Below are 20,451 nucleotides of genomic sequence, written 5' to 3'. Positions count from 1 at the left end.
TTAAAGGGACAGTCCAGTTTTTGGGGACTTTTTCTTATACAAGCGCCTATCACCCCCCCACCCCCTGTCCCGTTTTTTCAGTTTCTATTTGGTAACCCCATGCAGCCAGGATATGAATTTTCAAACAGACTGGTGAGCGAGTCTGCCCCACGGGGCTGGGCCCCGCCTCCCACTCTGGGCAGGGCAATGGGGCCCACCGCAGGCACGGTGCTGTGACCTCATGCACAGTGCTGTGACCTCATGCACTATGTCACAACAGCACTCACTTTGGTCTGGCTGCCCCTGTGTCATGATACAGGGGCAGCCAGGCCAAACCTGAAGGGTGCTATAACCCTACGGGTTAGGTCACAACACACAGAATTGGGAGCTGGGGCCAGTGCCATGGGACAGGAGCCACCCCGTGGGGTGAATGTGGGGCACGTTTGCTTCTCCCTTCTCTCCCCTCCCCCTGGGAGGTTATGGCAGCGGAGTACACCCATTGGATAGGCAAGCACTACCAATGACCCCTTACTTCCCCCTTGACCCCAGTTGCACTCTGCCACTGCTTAGCAATGTGGGGAGGGGAAATTTTGACAAGGAACACTAATGGTGAACCCTCACTCTTAGCAAGAGTACCATAGGCTCGTTAAGGGGCTATGCAGAACAAACAGGATCTTGGTTTTAAGTTTGAATCTGAAGGATTCCTATACAGTAAACTGCACAGAACTCTATTTAGCTACATCAGAAGGGTTGAGTTGACTCTACCAGGATGATAAACTTGTAAATCTAGAGGGTCTAGGGATTTCAAATCCAAGGCTTAGACTACTAACACACCCCACCCCCGTGCCTTTTTAACCACTTATTAAGAAACCTCATAAAAAGAGGTTAAATATTTGCTCTGGCCAAGTATCAGATTCTGATAACTTAGACTAACTGTCTGAGGTTTACAGCTAATCTGGGGGTCATGAAGCAAGTTGCCTGTAATAGAAAGAACATCTGAATGAATAGAGAAATGCCAAAGTTATTACAATTCATAAATATGGTAAGAGACACCCAGCCAACTGGGCCACCAGCAAGTTTGTAATACTGTTATATAATAAATGATCTATAATCAGTAATTGGAGAATTAAGGACTGTGTAGTAGCAAGCTATATTTAGTGGCATTCCAGCTCTTCTAAAAATCCAACAGAGATGGCAAAAGCTTTTCTGATGTGTTTCAAGCATTCACAGGGGCTACCAATCTGCCTGTGATACCCTGCAGGGGTACCCAGGGTTGTGAGACACATCACTACTGCCTGCCCCTAGTGCAAGGAAACCTTGTCTGTGCCCACTGTGGGTCAGCTCCTCAACTCCACTGGCTACAGGCAACACAAGCACTCCCTTCCTAGGCCTTGCAAGCCCTGCTGTTACTCTACAGGTAACAGGCTCCCTTGAGTCCTCCAAGCATCTCCTTGAAGTGTCCAGCCACTGGACACTCACAGTATTCACAGATTTGCTGTTCCCAAAGAAGCAACACACCCCAGCTTACCAGTTACACCTCCGATCACTGCTATGCTCAATACACAGCACTTAGATATATTTGATCTCACTATAAACACAAGTTTATTTAACAAAGCCTAGAGATTTAAGTAATAGCAAGTATTGGAAACCCATGATTATATATAAAATAAAAGCATAACACTCATTCTAGAGCTTTGACTTAATTAACAAGATACTCATCTGTCTCGTATCATAATGCTCACCCAAAATCCTTACACCACTTTATAGCCAGGGTTGCCTGTGATCCTCCTTTCATGAAAAAGCATGCTGTCAGCTTGCCTCCTAGGTGAAGATACTAGTGTGTTCCTTTGCACATCAAGATAAAATAGAACAATCCTTGGTCTTTATTCATAAACAGGGGACTCCGCTCCCTGCTTTTTTTTTTTTTCCCATTCTGTAGATTTCCTCTTTTATCAATTTCACAATCTCTTATTTAGTCCTTGGCTAACTAGGCAAATAGTGTGTGGAATAAAATAACCAATACACAAGAGGCCTGACAGGGAGATAGGTGTCTGTTACCTCTTGCCTGAAAGAAACATGTCCGAGGTATGTCACCTCTCAGTGACTTGCCTTAACTCCCGGACCTTAAAAATATACAGATTTCAGTATAGATACATAGTTTCTTAAATACTACCCATACATACATTTCACAATTATTGTGGCAACCAGGGAGCAACTGGCTCTCTGTAGTGACCCTCACATGCCACCCTTCCATGAACTATTATGCAGATATCCAACCCCAGGTCCCTGTAAAACCCTGTGCACCCCATGTCCTCTGCCACTTGCGCCAAGGGAGTCCCTGAGTTACACTGAGCCACCATAGTCAAAAGAAAGCACTGAACCACTCTCACTTAGACTGGAAGGAGTGAAGCATGCTTGACAAAGGCAGGGTGGTTCTCTAGGGATGAGTGGGAATCATACTCTAGAGTTTTGAGTGGGAGTAGATTTAAAGCTTGACAATTCTAACAAATATGATTTTGTTCCCCAGATGGGAGAAAAAAGAGCAACTGTGTTGTGGTGCTCAGAATTTATTTTTAGAATGGTGGTGCAGTCAGTCAGGCAAATTTTTAGTACTTACACATTGCCATGAAGTGAAACTTGGGCAAAAATGCCTGCCTTAGGGAGCTCCAACAGTGCAAGTGACAATACACAAAGACTATATTGGAAAAAATTACAAAAAAATGAAAGATTTTTCATTACATTTGACATTGTCCCATTTCATTTTGGTAGTGAAAAGCATGATAAAAAAGGGTTTTCCTGGAATAAGGTAAGGGGTAAAGTAAAAACACACACACTTTCCCCACTTATTTCCTTTCACTTTTTAAAAAACCTGTTTCCCAGTGAAAAAAATTGGGAAAAGTTAAAAAAAACTGGGATGTTTGCACATTTTCAAAATGATAATTTTCAACCAACTCTGAATTGGTAAAACTTTGTTTTGAAATTAAAAATGGAAACATTAGAAATTTTTCCCCGCAAAATGCTTGTCGTCAAAACCACATTTCTCAATACCAAAAATCTCTCTCTCTCACACACACACACACACACACACACAATATATATAAATAAAATTGGACCAGCTTTCATTTTTACAGTGCCTAAATAAATGGGGTCCAATCTTGGTTGAGCCTTCTAGGAAATATTGTTATATAAATTTACAAATAATTAATAATAGAACAGAACAGCCCACAATCTGAATCTGATCACTCCCTTTATTGCTACGAAGATGGAAACAAACTTTGTGTTGAGTTTCAGGAGCTGAACACGAAAACAGGGATTAAAAAAGGAAGATTTCCACTTTTTCCACAAAAAACAAACAACTTATGGAGAAGACAGGAGCTGTTTTTTTCTTTCCTTCCAGAAACTGGATGTCTTGACAAAACAACTTTTTCTGGGACACAAAGCAGCAAAACTTGTTTTTTCAATGCATTTTGACAATTACTGCCTTCTTGACATTGCCTTTTAGAATACATTGAGCACTGGATCTTGGGAGTGAAAGTGTATATTGATAGTTGGATGTAGAAGAGCACTGCTCTTGAATATTAACTGCAGAAAGTACTGGAAATTGCAAGAAGCAGCAACCTTAACCTGAATAAATCCAAGAGTCGATTTCTAATAATTGAAAGAAATTGAGAGAAATTGGTCACACAGGGAATACATTTCACTATTTTACAAGTCAGATGATTTTGAACATACAGACACCTGAAGATAAAGGAAATTCAGGCTCAGATTAACAAACAGAGTAATCCATTTGTAGGTGCCCAATTTGACATTTGAAAAGGGCCTGATTTTCAGTGCTGAACATGCACCCTGGTCCCAGCCAGGACATCACCCATTAACAACAGATGTGCTGTCAAGAGTGCATGCTTTGTTTGATGACACAACCAGGCATTGGCACCAGAAGGATTGCAAGAAGTATGTATGGGGAGGATAATGTGGGGGGGGGGGCAGAAGCAACCCCGACAGGCCAAATTTGAGTGGTGTTGCAACCCCGTGCACCAGGAAGGAGCAACCTGGCCAATTCTGAGAGAATGGTGCTACAACCTGGGCACAGGGTCGCAACGCCATTCATATTTGGCCTAGTCACCCCTCATCATGCAAACAGGGAAGGGGTTCCACCATTATGCCACCCCTTCATTGTGCCAAGTTAAGGTGCTCAAAAGTCGGGGGCAAAGTGGGCAATGTTATCTCCAGGGCACATGCTACCAGATTATCTGGCACACACACTAATAATGTGAGACTATGGAAAAAACATCATGTGTTAGATCATCAGGAATACGGTATGAAATGGAAGGAGAAATAACCAAAGATGACATGTTTCAAGCAATACTACAAGCTACAATTAATGGATGGAGAAGTTAACCCTTCTCACCTGCATTTTAATAGTATAAAAGAGCTGCTTATGACTTTGGGAGCACTAGTATTGAAAAACCACAGGAACAAGAAGTCAGGTGTGGAAAGGATAAATGCAAAGTGCCTTCAAATGATTACAGCAGAAAGTCAGAGAAATCATTCTGGCCACAGATGAAAGAGGAAGCAAGTGAAGAGACTTCCTGAGATACAGAGAAGCTCAGTGGAAAGAACCCATGCCCTTGGGAGTCCTCACTGATGTTGGGAACACAGCCACATGATCATTCATAATGGACTGTTCCCACAACTTCTCAGAAGTAGTGACGCTGGAAGATTCCACAGTTTCATATGTGACAATGTTAAATCTCAGTTCCTGGACTTTTATGATAATATTCATAACTTTCAGCAGACATGCAGCCCTAGATACACCTAGAAATGAACAGATTAGAAGTACATACACTGAGGGACTTGATCAAAAAGCGATTTATTTAAGAGAACATCAATACTTCGCTCTTCTCAACAGAGAAACATTGCTGCAATGTGAAAAGTCACCAGCAAAATTTCTAGTAGACTTACAATAATCAAAAGTTTCAGAGTAGCAGCCGTGTTAGTCTGTATTGGCAAAAAGAAAAGGAGTACTTGTGGCACCTTAGAGACTAACCAATTTATTTGAGCATAAGCTTTCGTGAGCTACAGCTTCTGATGAAGTGAGCTGTAGCTCATGAAAGCTTATGCTCAAATAAATTGATTAGTCTCTAAGGTGCCACAAGTCCTCCTTTTCTTTTTGCATAATCAAAGGGTAACACAACTTGTTTTTGAGACAGGTAACAGACATCTCCAAACACTGAACAAAGTCACAACAGATGCACAAGATGTTTACCACATTTTAAAAAAAGATATCTAGAATATGCCAGGAAGGTTGTGTGTGTGTGTTATAAGATGAATTCTAGGTTATTTTTCTCACCTTAACAAGAAAATAGCTAAAGTTCACCAGAAAGCATATTTGCCTCTGGAGCCTGGGGACCTAGCTGACAGTACAATGATATAACCAGCCAGAGTGTGCTTAGCCAAACCATTATACAATACGATTACAAAGAAATCTTCTAAAGCTTAGGTCTGTACCTGCTGTTATGGGGAAGTCTGTTACAGATTGAGATAGTTTTTTTTAAACCATCCTGAAGAGTGTAATAGAAAAATCTGATTATACAATTCTTTAGGAAGTTGAAATCTATGGAAATCTTTAATCGAGTTTATAGGTTATTAGAGTAGTTACTATAGAATCCAATTAAATATTTGTAGAACATAGACTGGTTTAATTTCTATTGCATTCCACAGGATTTTCTATAAAGATGAACTAAATGTTAAGGATCCTTTGAACATGGGGCTGAAACAATGTAACCAGTCCCTTCAAAACTGACAATTCATAATTTACTAATAAGCTGCCTTGTAATAACCAAGTGTTGCAGACCAAAGATGTGAGTTACTTTACATACAAGATAAGTTTATGTAGCATCACTTGGGCACAATAAACTGATTCGAGGGGGGGAGTGGAGGGTGGGGGAGGAATGATTTTTGTTGGTTTGTGTCTCAGCCTAGCAGAGATTGTGTGTATATAGATACACAGACATACACTTTGTCTCTCTCTATTTTAAATATGAGAGTGAATGGTGGTGTTATTGCCAGCTGCAGTAAGAAAGATGATGGTCAGTGTTGCTCCTATATATTTCTCTTCTCCCTCTAGATTTTTTGTATAAAATCTGCTTAATTTATTGATACAAAAGCTTTTATTACTGCTTTACCATGCAAACAACACGGCTATGGGAGAGCAAGATCTGTTTTTTTCATGAAACAAAAAAAAAGTCAAATTTTTAATATCAGAAACTTCATACACACGTTTCTCAACTTCAGTGGCTTGCACCCAACTAGAATTCAAACACAAGCCTTGCCCCTAAAGAGCTAATGTAAACATCTTATGAAACAGAGATAATACAAGCCAGTTAAAAATATAACTTAAGTGAGATTACCTTCAATACAGAGTTTTAAACCAGAAAGGTTTTGTAATATGTTTAAGTCAAAGCTAATAGGGATACTTAAAAGATTGTTTCTTCAAACTCCCAAGGATGTGATTCTATCCAGTAGGTTTTTTCCACTGATAGCTAAGGCAACTTCTCGCAAAAATATGTTAGCATACCCTCAAACTGGTTGTCTTTAAACTGTATGGTAACTATTAATGACACACAAAAGTCTAATCCCTAAATGGTTGTAACTAATGGCTACAGTGCATATTGTAACTAAGAAGGAAAAGGTCAGGAATTAATGGGCACGCGTGATGCGAGGAAGAGCTCAGACATCAAAGCTGTGGGTGAGTGGAGCCTTTTCTAAACCAAAGTTCTGTTGGACTCCCTCCTGATGTGCTTCCTGAATAGTGCTCAGAACCCAATTTCTTTGACTTTTAGTCTTCTAACACTGATGGATTTAAATAAATCCAAAGCTCTGCCCTGGTTTTATTCCAGGTCTCAGACATACAGTGGTGCTTGTATGTTACCTCCATCATAACTTGCATATACAGCTTTGTATAGGACATACACAAAAAGTGCTACATCGTTTAAAGGGAACCCGAAACATATATTAAATTGTACTGGAATGGTATTTCATTTACTTAGCAATAGCTAAAAAGCCTGGAAACAGCAGCTGAAATATATGGGGAAAATGGATTTTGTAGTTCAATAAAGGACTGTCCCACCCCTATGGAGAGACTGCAACAGTATACAATAGCTGATAGTATAACTGATGGGAAAAGGTCGTGGTTTTATGGAATGCAATGGGGGATAAAATTTATAATTTTCTGTAGTTTAACAGTTTCTATTAAACCCATAAAGCATTCACTGAGACTGAAGCAATTCTACAAAAATCACTTATCCCCAACGCCACTGGTGATAGCACATTACTGCTTTTATACACAGGAAAAAAATACAAAATAATTTAAAAAATTAACTCCTGACTGTGTGGCTGGATTAAGGAAGTATAAGAGAACACTGCCAGTTTTGAGAAAGTTTAAATAATGATCAGGTTGAAATCAGGTTGTGTATGATCAGGTTGAAATCAGGTTGTGTACAAGAAGGATGTGGATAAATTGGAAAGAGTCCAGTGAAGGGCAACAAAAATGATTAGGGGACTGGAACACATGACTTATGAGGAGAGGCTGAGGGAACTGGGATTGTTTAGTCTGCGGAAGAGAAGAATGAGGAGGGATTTGATAGCTGCTTTCAACTACCTGAGAGGGGGTTCCAAAGAGGATGGCTCTAGACTGTTCTCAGTGGTAGCAGATGACAGAATGAGGAGTAATGGTCTCAAGTTGCAGTGGGGGAGGTTTAGGTTGGATATTAGGAAAAACTTTTTCACTAGGAGGGTGGTGAAACACTGGAATGCGTTACCTAGGGAGGTGGTGGAATCTCCTTCCTTAGAGGTTTTTAAGGTCAGGCTTGACAAAGCCCTGGCTGGGATGATTTAATTGGGGATGGGTCCTGCTTTTGAGCAGGGGGTTGGACTAGATGACCTCCTGAGGTCCCTTCCAACCCTGATATTCTATGATTCTATGATTCTATGATAAACAAAATGAAGCAATCCAAAAACTGCCATCACCAGAGGCTGATGTGGCCCTAAAACGAGCATTAGAAATTGCTGGATCAGTGGTGACAGCTAAAGATTAATAGATTCACAGATTCCAAGGCCACAATGGACCATTGTGCTCATCTAGTCTGACCTCCTGTGTAACACAGACCATTAAACTTCCCCAAATTCACAGAACAAAATCTTTAAAAAATAATCCAATCTTGATTTAAAAATTGCCAGAGATGGGAATCGACCCTGACCCTCAGTAAATTGTTCCAATCGCTAATTACTCTCAGTTAAAAAATTACATCTTGTTTCCAGTCTGAATTTGACTAGCTTCCACTTCCAGCTATTGGATCATGTTGCACCTTTCCCTGCTAGACTGAAGAGCTCATTATCAAATATTTGTTCCTCACAGAGATACTTATAAACTGTAATCAAGTCACCCCGTAACCATCGCTTTGTTAAACTAAACATATTGAGCACCTTGAGTCTATCGCTATGAGGCAGGTTTTCTAATCCTTTAACCATTCTCATGTCTCTTTTCTCTGAACCCTCTGCCATTTATCAACATCCTTCTTAAATTGTGGGCACCAGAACTGGACACATTGTTCCAGCAGTGCTAAAACCTCTCTACTCCTACTCAAGATCTGTTAATCAAGTATTTGTATTGCAAAGTTCCTTCTGATTTTGATCATTCTTCTGGATGAGTGGGGGGAAAATTCCCATGCCAGGGTTCACAAGTTTAGAGCAAACATTTTCAAAGTTATAAAGCGAAACTGAGGCATTTTCTTATAGCATGGAATACTGGCATTGCAAGTGAGATTGATGCATGCGGCAACTTAGAAGCATTTCATAGAGTCTAAACACTAAATACATTTTTATAAGGCTAATGCCTATTTGGAGCAAAACTAACATACAGGTGAACTGATCTGGTCTCCAGCTATGATTTTGCCAGCTATATTTCTGATTGGAAGGGGTGGATCTGAGCTGATGTTGCCTGCTTCTTTCAGTGACTGCTTGGACAAAAAAGTGTTTGGCGAGAAGTGTGAATAAAAATTCTGTTCCCTACACTGGCACAAACTATTTCTTTCCTGTCCTCTTTGGAGTGGGGGGTGCATGAGGCTGGGGTATGCCAGACCACCTTGACAAGTTTTAAGATGACTTCATTAATGGGGAGTGGCACCTTGCTAGACTCAATGCTCTGCAAAATGTTGAGGAGTTTATAGTGCATAGCAACCCTTCTTACTAGGTCTTGGAATTGCAAAACATACAAAAAAATCCCCAATCCTCCACCCTACCCTCCACGGATTTGACACCTCAGAATGCAACAATTTGGTGACTCCAAATATTGGTGTCAGGGCAGCCATCCGGATCGCCCATCACTAGGGTTGGCCCTTGTGACGGCCAATTAGCTCTACTCCAGTAGCCTGAAGCTCTTTCTTCAGATAATGTAGACTTATAACTGGACCTGTTCTCTAGATTCTTACCCTAAAATAGGAAACTCTCCAAATTCATAACACAAAGGTCAGATACTTTCCGCAGAGCTGTAATGTTAGTGTGCCTAACAAAACACACTGGGAGGGACAAGCTTGTGAACAATCACATGATTGTTCTCCCAAAGACCCTTTCCTTGGTTTACAAATGTAGCTTTTCCTAGAAAAGAAACCAATTAAAGAAAGACAGGTTTAACAATGGCAGGCTAATGTTCAATACTAGAACCAATGTAATACTTAGAAGGCTGTGGTACTTATCTTCCTGAAAAAATGCCGAAGCAATCTGCACCCCAAATGCAAACTGTACACAGATCACGTCATCCACTACGGAGATGTAGCCACCTCTATTGTAAAATATGGCAGCTTTGTAACAGGGCACAGTAACAGTGTATAACAACTCTTCGGGTAGAAAACTAGGGGAGTTGTTCAGGAGGCAGAATTCATCACCTGACCTTAAAATTGAGCCAGAATACCACTTATAAGTACTCTATGCAGAAGTACAGGCCCGGGGATCTTTAATAACCTCAAGTCATTAGGGTATCAGTTTTAGGTCTCCTCCGAAAATACTCTATAGCCCAAGAGTAGAGTTTCTTTCCTGGCTGCAGTAATAGACCGAGAATGAGAGCACAAGAAGATGCACTTTCTGCCGATTGCTTTTTTTTCTTCTCATTCTGCTGAACAGTAAGCGATAAGATTGTAAACACCAATTTCCTGAGCTGCAGACTCTGGGCATCTCCATCACTGCAGACCTTTAAGGGCACTGCAATCTTTTGTATATGCTTTAGATTAAGAAGGGGGAAAAAAAAAAAGAGCGTGAGCTGTACAATGCTGAGAGTTAAGGCTCCGATGTTGCAAGGGGCTGACCAACTTCCACGAGGCGCTGAGTGTCCTTAAATCTACAGGGCCGCAAGCTATTTCATCAGTGAAAGTCAGTCACGCTGTCCAGAAGTGCATTAAATGCTAACATTTTAATAATGCAAGTTAATGAATTATGGGCATTGACTAGAACTGTGGACCTGCAACTTTTAACCTGTGATTGAATTGGAAATTTAACTGCTGTGCAGCTTGTGAGAAAAGTAACCTGAACAGCAATGAATCTAGATACTCTTGAAGACCTATGAAACTATTCAGAGAGCTACAAAGCCTCAAGATGTTTCTTTAAGAGCGTTCACAAATGACCTATAGACGGCTGGCAGCTTTCTCCTTAGAATATCCCCCTGAGAGCAGGTGTTTATTCTGCTGAGAAAGAATTAAGAGGTTTCTGCCAACCAAGGCAGGTAGGAGGCTTGTTAATCCATCTCGACAGAAGGGAGATATAAAGAGGACCTGGAGCGTGCGCTGAACAGTGATGAAGTAGGATCCTTTGGATCAGCTAATCACCGGGAAAAGACTTGAGTTGAACTTGGTTCATTTTTTGTTAGTCAAACAAAACTCCAGAAAGCAAACACATTGTGATTGTATGGTGTGTGGACTTGGCTTTAGAAAGTATTTGGAAAGGTACCTAACTCACATAACCCTTATACATTTAAGAATTTCTTCCCTGTTTGAAGTCACTAGATTCAGACTGTCCCTGGATTTCAGGACTTGGGATAAAAGGGGGCTAGTTGGTGAAAAACTAGGCTTAATTTCTCATCTCTGGATAGCAAGAAGATGCTCTACCATACAGTCAGAGGTGAAAGTAAGCCGGTACGCCCCGGTACGGCATACCAGTAAGAGCCGGTGCGCCATACTGGGGTGGATCGGCTTCCCCAGGCACAATTTAAAGGGCCTGCGGCTCCCATCAGTGGCTGGAGCCCCCGGCCCTTTAATTTGCTGCCAGAGCCCCACTGCCGGAGCCCTGGGGTAGCGGTGGGGCCAGGACAGCGATTTAAAGGGCCTGGGGCGGTAGCGGCGGCTGAGCCCTGGGCCCTTTAAATCATCCCCGGAGCCCCACTGCCACTTCCCCAGGGCTCCGGCAGGCTCCGGGGACGATTTAAAGGGCCCGGGGCGGTAGTGGCGGCTGGAGCCCCGTCCCCGGAACCTTGCTGCCAGAGTCCTGGGGAAGTGGCTGCGGGGCTCCAGGGACGATTTAAAGGGCCCAGGGCTCCGGCCGCTGTTACCACTCAGGGCCCTTAAACCGCTGCCAGAGGCCCTGGCTGCCGCTGTTACCCTGGGGAGGGGGAAGGAGGCACTTGCCGGTACAGGGTGGGCAGGGTTTCAGAAATACCAAAAAACTTTCACACCAATGTTTTGGTGTTTCCAAAATGAAATATTGCAGATTTCCACTTCCATGAAGTTATTTGAGTTTTTGGATTTTCATTCTGTTTCAGGGTGAACTCCCCACCCCGCACCCCCTCCCCCCAAAAAATTTCAATTCTTTTTCATAGAAATTGGCAGCCCATTTTCTGGTTACTATGAAATACCTTAACATGCCAAACTTTTAGAAATTCCTATTATAATTCAGGATCTTCTTACTATGCAGCCTTGGGATGCATCAGGCGAGGTATTTCCAGTAGAGGTAAGGAGGTTTTAGTACACTTATACAAGGCACTGGTGAGACCTCACCTGGAATACTGTGTGCAGTTCTGATCTCCCATGTTTAAGAAGGATGAATTCAAACTGGAACAGGTACAGAGAAGGGCTACTAGGATGATCCGAGGAATGGAAAACCTGTCTTATGAAAGGAGACTCAAGGAGCTTGGCTTGTTTAGCCTAACCAAAAGAGGGTGAGGGGAGATATGATTGCTCTCTATAAATATATCAGAGGGATAAATACCAGAGAGGGAGAGGAATTATTTAAGCTCAGTACCAATGTGGACACAAGAACAAATGGATATAAACTGGCCATCGGGAACTTTAGACTTGAAATTAGACTAAGGTTTCTAACCATCAGAGGAGTGAAGTTCTGGAATAGCCTTCCAAGGGAAGCAGTGGGGGCAAAAGACCTATCTGGCTTTAAGATTAAACTCGATAAGTTTATGGAGGAGATGGTATGATGGGATAACATGATTTTGGCAATTAATTGATTTTTAACTATTCATGGTAAATAGGCCCAATGGCCTGTGATGGGATGTTAGATGGGGTGGGATCTGAGTTACTACAGAGAATTCTTTCCTGGGTATCTGGCTGGTGAATCTTGCCCACATGCTCAAGGTTCAGCTGACCGCCATATTTGGGGTCGGGAAGGAATTTTCCTCCAGGGCAGATTGGAAGAGGCCCTAGAGTTTTTTCGCCTTCCTCTGTAGCATGGGGCATGGGTCACTTGCTGGAGGATTCTCTGCTCCTTGAAGTCTTTAAACCATGGTTTGCGGACTTCAATAGCTCAGACATCGGTGAGAGGTTTATCGCAGGAGAGGGTGGGTGAGATTCTGGGCCTGCCTTGTGCAGGAGGTCAGACTAGATGATCATAATGGTCCCTTCTGACCTTAATATCTATGAATCTGTGTAAAGGCCCAAGCCTTTTTTGAATATTTGTAATCCCTTGGCTGAACTATTTCTGGTTGCAATGAGTTTCACAGGCACATTGGGTTTGGTATATGTGTTCATTCTATCAATTTCAAATTTTTGGCCTTTGTATTTTATTGTAAAGGAGAGAAGATATTCCTGATACAATCACACTATTAAGATATGGACTACACCAATAAAATTGAAGAAACTCTGCTTTATTATACCCTCTCTGAAAAGAAATATATAAAAATCTCAAAATAAAGCCTTATAGATTTTTAAACTTCTTCAATAATCTGAAAAAAAAATCGGTCATATACTGGTTTTAGTTAATGTCAAAAATGGCTAAAAAATCCTTACAATGGAATTATATGCATTACTGTAACTTGAGAATATAAATTCAAACAGTCTGCTTTATCATCTCATCAGATATCTTCAAAACCTGTGTGACAGTGAAGTTGTGTCTTTAAAATACCCTTACCTTTAGATAAAGCAAACGTAGTTCTTTGATATTCTATATAAACTGCTCAAATATGACCCACAGAAGACTGAAAAGAGTTAGTGCAGTAGACAGATGTTACCCTTAAACTATAAAAACTGTAAGTGGAACTTCTTTGACTTTTTCCTCTATGCTTTGAAGAAATTCCAAACACAAAACATTGTGTATGGCAGTATTTTTATACTATACCATTTTGCTACTTAGAACTTTAAGGAAGTTTACAACACATCGCTTCTTGATCAAAGACACTATTCTAGCGCTTATGTATCAGTGACAATACATACAAGACAACCCCTGCTGTCTACAAACGGAGTTATAAATTCTCCTTTCAACATTTTGGGCCAAATCCTGAGCAGATATAAATTGGCTTAGCTCTTTTGAAATAAATGGAGTTATAGTTATTCACATCGCTGAGGATGTGGCCTTCACTTGCTAAGAGAGGCATATTTGTGCCACTGGAGATAAAAAATGGATATTCTCTTCAGCTATGAAGGTTAAATATCAAGGTTGAAGTCTTCTTGCCTTTGCACCACATGAAAAGGTTTTTAGTACAAGGTGAAGTTTAAGCACCTTCACCTGGTTGTAAATATTTCAGGGTAAAAGCACTCCTTTTCTTTGAGGGTGTATTTTCCCGAGACTTATCTGACTGAATTTGCCCTTAGTGAGAGAATTTTTGCTATGAGCTTATTTTCATTTCAAGTATTTTCACTTTCACAGGCTTTACTTTGATATACTCTTCACAGGCAGAAGGCACTTACTGTACTATCTCTCTCTCTCTCTCTCTCTTTGGCAGCTACAGTTGTCTGCTTCTCTCATGAATTACTGCATTGCTAAGTTATTACTTTTGTCACAAGTTGCCAATACATTCTGGATGATCAAGTACACAGTGATTATAGAGCTACTGAGAAAATCTGAACCAGGCCATAAAAACCCAGCACACCTCACTGTAGAATGCCTCAACTGCTAACACATAATTTGTTTTGTCTAAATTAAGTTTATCTCCTGATACCAGACTGCAAGCCTGGCTCAGCAGATAACATATTTTACCACAAGGAAGTTATATATTTCACATCAGAGCAAAACAGAAATGGGTTGAACCTCAAGTTGAGAACTTCCATGACCGCCAAGCATGGGGCCCTGAGTTGCCACAGACCCTCTCTCCATATTCGAAGCAGTCAACTCTCAATCCCTCCCCTGAACTAAAAGGGAGGGAAACTGAGCTGTAGTTAACTCCTTGTTCAGAGATCAGGTAATATACATAGATTCTGTAACCCTAAATATATGTATTTATTTAAAGAGATAAAATGTAGTCTATCTTCTGTAGAATATCTCTATTCCATCCTGCTTTGAGTAAAACACACCAGTTCATTCACTCGATTGTAACAGATGTTCAGTTTTTTTCAGCCAAAAATTCTACAAAAAGAGCAAGCAAAGGGAAAGGATAAAAGTCTTTTATCTTAAGGTAGATGCCACCCTATTTATATGTATTGGCTGTAAAAGGTATAGAATGTAAGTCTTAAGCATACCCCTGATTTTAAGAGAAAAATATTACAGGTGCTAACCAGTTTCTTGCCCTTTCAATAACTTTTCCCACATCTGCTGCTGTGACAACCCTCCTAGGAGAAAGACTCTCGTCTTTTAGATTACAAAAGCCTACAGATGAGCATTATACAACATCCCAATATCTTGCAGAATGGGAAAGCAGCATCAGTTCAAATCCATAATTTAACATTAAGTTAAAAGTCTGGGACAAGTAGCTTTATGGTGGATTTTATGAAATTTTAAAACAGACGAGTTGTCTAACTTCTCTGAAATGGGGAAGGTTCCCTAACCAGATGAAATGAGAAGCATGTTTTTTTTCTCTAATGTAGAATTTAACTCATAAAGATATGGTTAGATACTATTTTGATAACAGTTTTCCTTTTCTAGATTAATGAAGTTTTTTAAAAATATTTCTACAAAGATCTGTATACTTACTAAGATCAATAAATAATTTCTGGAGGATGCATATTTCCAAAACTTTGAGCCACCTTTTTTAGTTGGCTGCCAAAACTAGAAATTTCAGTAATGCAGGACCATAGTTTAATAGATAACATTTTAAATGTATGCATGAGGTGGAAGAATTTTATGCTATGTTCAACCTGATAAATATAAGGGATAAATCCCAATAGAAATCAGAGAAGTCAGTGCATTAGACATCAGAAAATAATCTTGCAGATATCATAATGTATAAGTCTGTATCAAAACAGCAGACATTTTCAAATATCTAGGCCAACGTTTTGGCAAGTGACGAGCAATTCTGGGTGCTTCCATTTGTGGGTGCTCAACTTGACACCTTAAAGACTCTGATTCCCAGGAAATATTCAGGTCCCATCCTTGGTTTCTGGAAATCTAACCTCAGATGTTTTATGAGGCCCTGATTTGCTGAGGCACCCATAAAATACTAGACCATTATCAAAATATTGGTCTAAAATAAAATTTCTGAATTAAAATTAACAGCACTTAGATATCTGGCTCTGTGAACCATAGATTACATATAGGGGAGTTGAGAGAAGTTCTTGGAGAAAACTAACATATGGCCAAGAAATTCTGTAGCAGCTAAAAAGAGTTTCTAAAATGTTGTTAAAGCTATATTTGAAGTGTAACCATTAGCACATTATTTGTAAGTGATTAAGAGAGAAAAAAATTGGTATCTTTCCTTCAAATCAGATTTCATTTTAATGGATTCAGAGTTTGCTAGCTGGCCAACCGTACTGCTACACTCCTTGAATTAGTTGATTCTGATTAACCAATTACCAGTCAGTCCCTCCATGTAGTTGTCTAGCGACCTCCAATGACAAATGAACGTAATATAAATAGCAAATGTCCATACTACTTAGTTCATTTGTGACAAAGCAAAATATTCTATTATATACCCCAGAGTCTTGTGTTATAGCAACCAGCAGTACTCAGAATACATAAACATAGATTAAAGCACAGTAATTTCTCAATATTAAAAAAACCTAAACAACTGTTAAAGCAAATTAATATTAATGTTACCAGTATACGATTTTATCACATGACTAGCTAAAACTTAGCATTAGCTCTCTAGTAATCCCTGGGCCATTAGGCGCAATGTAACATCACACACATCACATGCACAAACACCCCAAATCTCTATTATTTTAAAAATGCTCTTACACTAAATTTAACTTATATTCATAATAAAGTATGTTAGAGAAAGGGATTTTCTAAAGTTTAAACCAAGATGGGATTAATGCTCCTTGTCTGGACCTTGGATCACCAAATGTAATCCCTGCTGGAATCCCTGATACGAAGCACTAATGCATTTTGCTTTACTAGTAAAGCAGTCATTACAACCTCACTGGGTTCACTGGGACAGAAAGAGAATGTCCGAATGCTTTTTCCAGGGGTGTGTGAACATGGATGAGCCCACTGAATCTTTCTACTGAAGAGTGCCTTTGAATTCATTATGTGAAGTTGCTAGTTGGAGCCCAAGCCTGCTCTCATTTCAGTCAACGGCCAAAACCCGAGTGACTTCAGTGGGAGTAGGGTTAGGCAATATTTCAAGGTGCTTCCTAGACCCAGGAGAAAATTAAGAAGGTGAGCTCTTTTGGATGTGGATCCTATGATAAGAGGGAACCTGTATGAAGCACAGAATTAACAAGAGCAGCAGGCAGTGATGCAGGTAACATTTGCTGTACAACCACACTGCAATATCAAACATTGAGGAGTTGGGGAAAAAATAAAAGTCCTTAAGGGCAGCTGGAGCCATCTCTGGAGAAGGCCCATTTGATTCATTTCAAACTAAAACTTACAACACACTCAGCATCGTGAAGAAATGTTTCATTCAATGAACAGCATATTTAATAGTTCTTCATAAGCTCTGACATATGTGGACGGAGACAAACAATTACTCTTTTTCAAGTAGATTTATGGGGAAAAAATCTCCACTGTCTAACACACTCTAAAAACAGACTTAGAAATTCAGTCTTCAGTGACTAGATTTGATTCAGAAAGTACTATAAGGATTGTACACAGACATTTTTCAAAAAGGCAAACTCTCATGAAAGTTCAGGGTTAGCTTCTGGCTACTTAAATATACCCACATGGAGTTTCTTGCTATCTCTGAACCACAGGTCTAAATAACCAGTGTGACCAGAACATTGAGCTATACCATTCGATGCAGCAAGTTACACAGCTTTAACCAAGCTAGGTAGTTAAGTGGAAAGCCTTACCTTATTCATGTCAAAAGTGTGAAATACTTGTTCAACGTACTTGTTTGCATCTTGAGTAAGACCTTGCAGACCTAGAACATGTTTAAATTCATGAAGACAAAGCTGTCCAGATGGGCACTCCTTCATAAATTTTGTGTACCAGTGATGGATTTCCATGGCGTTAATATCATCCGCTGATGCACTGGCACCCATAGTGTCAAACATTCCAAGTACCCTTTTTCAGTACTTATTCATCCAAATGCTTATGCTGCTTAGCTCTTGTGGCTTGCCGACAATGATCATTTAGACACTAACTCGGCATCTAGGAGCTACTGTAAACCTCTTACAGGTCTCCACAGATATAAGTTAAGTAAATATAGCATCCGAGTGAGATTACCTTCAGTGCCCAGCTTAAATGCAGAAGGGTTTTATCAGTCGATGATACTCTTTCCTCCCACTCAATGCTCACGGTGCTGGGACATACTGTACAATGAGGAGAGACTGGCCAGATTTTGATTTCACATCAAGGTTTATGGAGTTAAACCAATGTAAAAAGGGTGTGTATGAGGTGAAATTCAGGCATTTTGAAAAAGTTGTAGAACAGTTGTTTCAATATTTCACAGGAATAGGGGTGTGTCAGGCGTAGTTTCTCACTAAACTCTGGGGCCCAGCTGTCCTGTTGCATACACAGGGGCTTTGCATTGAGGAAATGGCATAAGTTGGTTCACTTACCATTTACTGTCAGCTTACACCATCTTGTTGACCATAAGAACATAAGACTGGCCATACTAGGTCAGACCAATAGTCTACCTAGCCCAGTATCCTGTCTTCTGACAGTGGCCAATGCCAGATGCCCCAGAGGGAATAAACAGAACAGGCAATCATCAAGTGATCCATCCCCTGTTGTTCTGGCAAACAGAGGCTAGGGATACCATCCCTCCCCATCCTGGCTAATAGCCATTGATGGACCTATCCACCATGAACTTATCTGGTTCTCTCCCTGTTATGGTCTTGGCCTTCATAACATCCTCTGGCAAAGAGTTCCACAGGTTGACTGTGGGTTGTGTGAAGAAATACTTCCTTTCATTTGTTTTAAATCTGCTTCCTATTAATTTAATTTGGTGACCCCCTAGTTCTTGGGTTATGAGGAGTAAATAACACTTCCTTATTTACTTTCTCCATACCAGTCTTGATTTTATAGACTTCTATCATATCCCCCCCTTTGTTGTCTCTTTTCCAAGCTGAAAAGTCCCACTCTTATTAATCTCTCCTGTTCCATACCCCTAATAATTTTCCTTGCCCTTTTCTCTACCTTTTCCAATTCCAATATATCTTTTTTTGAGATAGGGAGACCATATGTGCACACAGTATTCAAGATGTGGACGTACCATGGATTTATACAGAGGCAATATGATATTTTCTGTCATATTATTTATCCCTTTCCTAATGATTCCCAAGATTCTGTTAGATGTTTTGACTGCACATTGAGTGGATGTTTTAGATAACTATCCAACACTGCAGCATACTATTGCCCCTTATGTTAGTGCTGAGCTGTATCCCCTTTCACTTCCCATTATGCGCTACACAGAGACAAGGCCACACAGGAAAAGACCTATCACTGAACATGTTGAAGCATCAAGAGCTGCTCCTCTGGATCTCCCTGCATGGGACTTGGACTGTAACAGCAAGTACCAGGCTTTTAAATATATATACTACAAGAGTGAAATGAATAGTTTGCACTTAAATAGCAACTTCCATTGAAGCATCTGAACCCACTTATTGTACCCACTCTTGGATATCTGAAAACACTTTGGACAACTACCTCCAACACATATAATTGTTCACTGCTTTCTTTCTTTTTAAATCTCTCTTACCCATGCGGTTCTTTACATAATTTTGGTGAGCAGTTATAGACTAAACCTGTTATACGAGATGACTTTTAAGACAAACTCTGACAAAGAACAAACAGCAATTGTACGCTACGCACAAAGACCTAAATGGTCTTTTACGTTTGTAGTACTTGTTATGTGGTAGTAGTTAATGGTTTAACGTCACAGCAGCCAAAACTGATTAATATAGTTTAGCTATTTAGGCATGACCTATACAGTAACTCTCAAAGGTAATTCAAAAAGTGTGTCAAAATGGAGGGAACAGAGTAGTGCAAGAGAAAAAGGTGGTGTATCCGTCTCATTCTGCAGGGCTGAACACAAATGCAGATGTCCTTCAAATTCCTGTACAACTGCACAAACTATACAGGCCTAATTTTCAAGAGGGCTCAGGCCCAGCCTCCTTTCGCAGATGGCTATATTTTCTAGCACATGATGTACCCATACGAAACAAGGTTGCTCTTTCAAAAATTTGGCCTCAAGCCTACAAAGGAATTGCACTCTACTGTATAGGTGATGTGACCATATCTGACCTTAAGTTTATAAAACAGATTAAAAGGAGAACGTACTTAATCTCTGCAGAAGTGAGGAGGGACAAGTGGGTAGGCGTACAATTTAAAGCAAACTGGACTAATTGTAGTTAATTTTTTTTTGAAGAACAAGGACGTGCCAGTGTAGACTGGAAAATTCTTCCTCAGGAGTACGTTTGCCATAGTGTCCAAAATTAATGCTGAGTATTAAGATATGAGACATTGTTATTATTTAACTCTGTGGACTCTATGCTTGGTTTTGTAACACTCTGAGCTTTTCATTTAAGTTCCATAAGACAAATAAAGTGCTGGAGCATTATAACTAAGTAAAAACCAGAAGTCCAAGCATATCTCAGTAGCCAAATGTTTCTTGAAAGTATGTGCTAGTCTGGTTTGTGTAAGATGTACAGACAGGACTTCAAA

At 40.3% G+C, this 20,451-nt stretch overlaps 1 protein-coding gene across 1 annotated transcript in view; it reads right to left on the bottom strand.

The window, feature by feature from the left end:
- GUCA1C (guanylate cyclase activator 1C) overlaps positions 1-17,825 on the bottom strand; it is a 40,281-nt gene extending 22,456 nt beyond the window's left edge. Inside the window, exon 1 of the mRNA XM_077820909.1 lies at positions 17,634-17,825. Within this exon, the coding sequence (XP_077677035.1) occupies positions 17,634-17,825 (192 nt within the window). The remainder of the gene's footprint in view (positions 1-17,633) is intronic.
- Between the last annotated feature and the right edge of the window lie 2,626 nt (positions 17,826-20,451).

Source organism: Eretmochelys imbricata, chromosome 1 (assembly GCF_965152235.1).
Source record: "Eretmochelys imbricata isolate rEreImb1 chromosome 1, rEreImb1.hap1, whole genome shotgun sequence".
NCBI lineage: Eukaryota > Metazoa > Chordata > Testudines > Cheloniidae > Eretmochelys > Eretmochelys imbricata.
The sequence above is the reverse complement of the archived record's forward strand: the minus strand, read 5'-3'. Positions and strand labels throughout refer to the sequence as shown.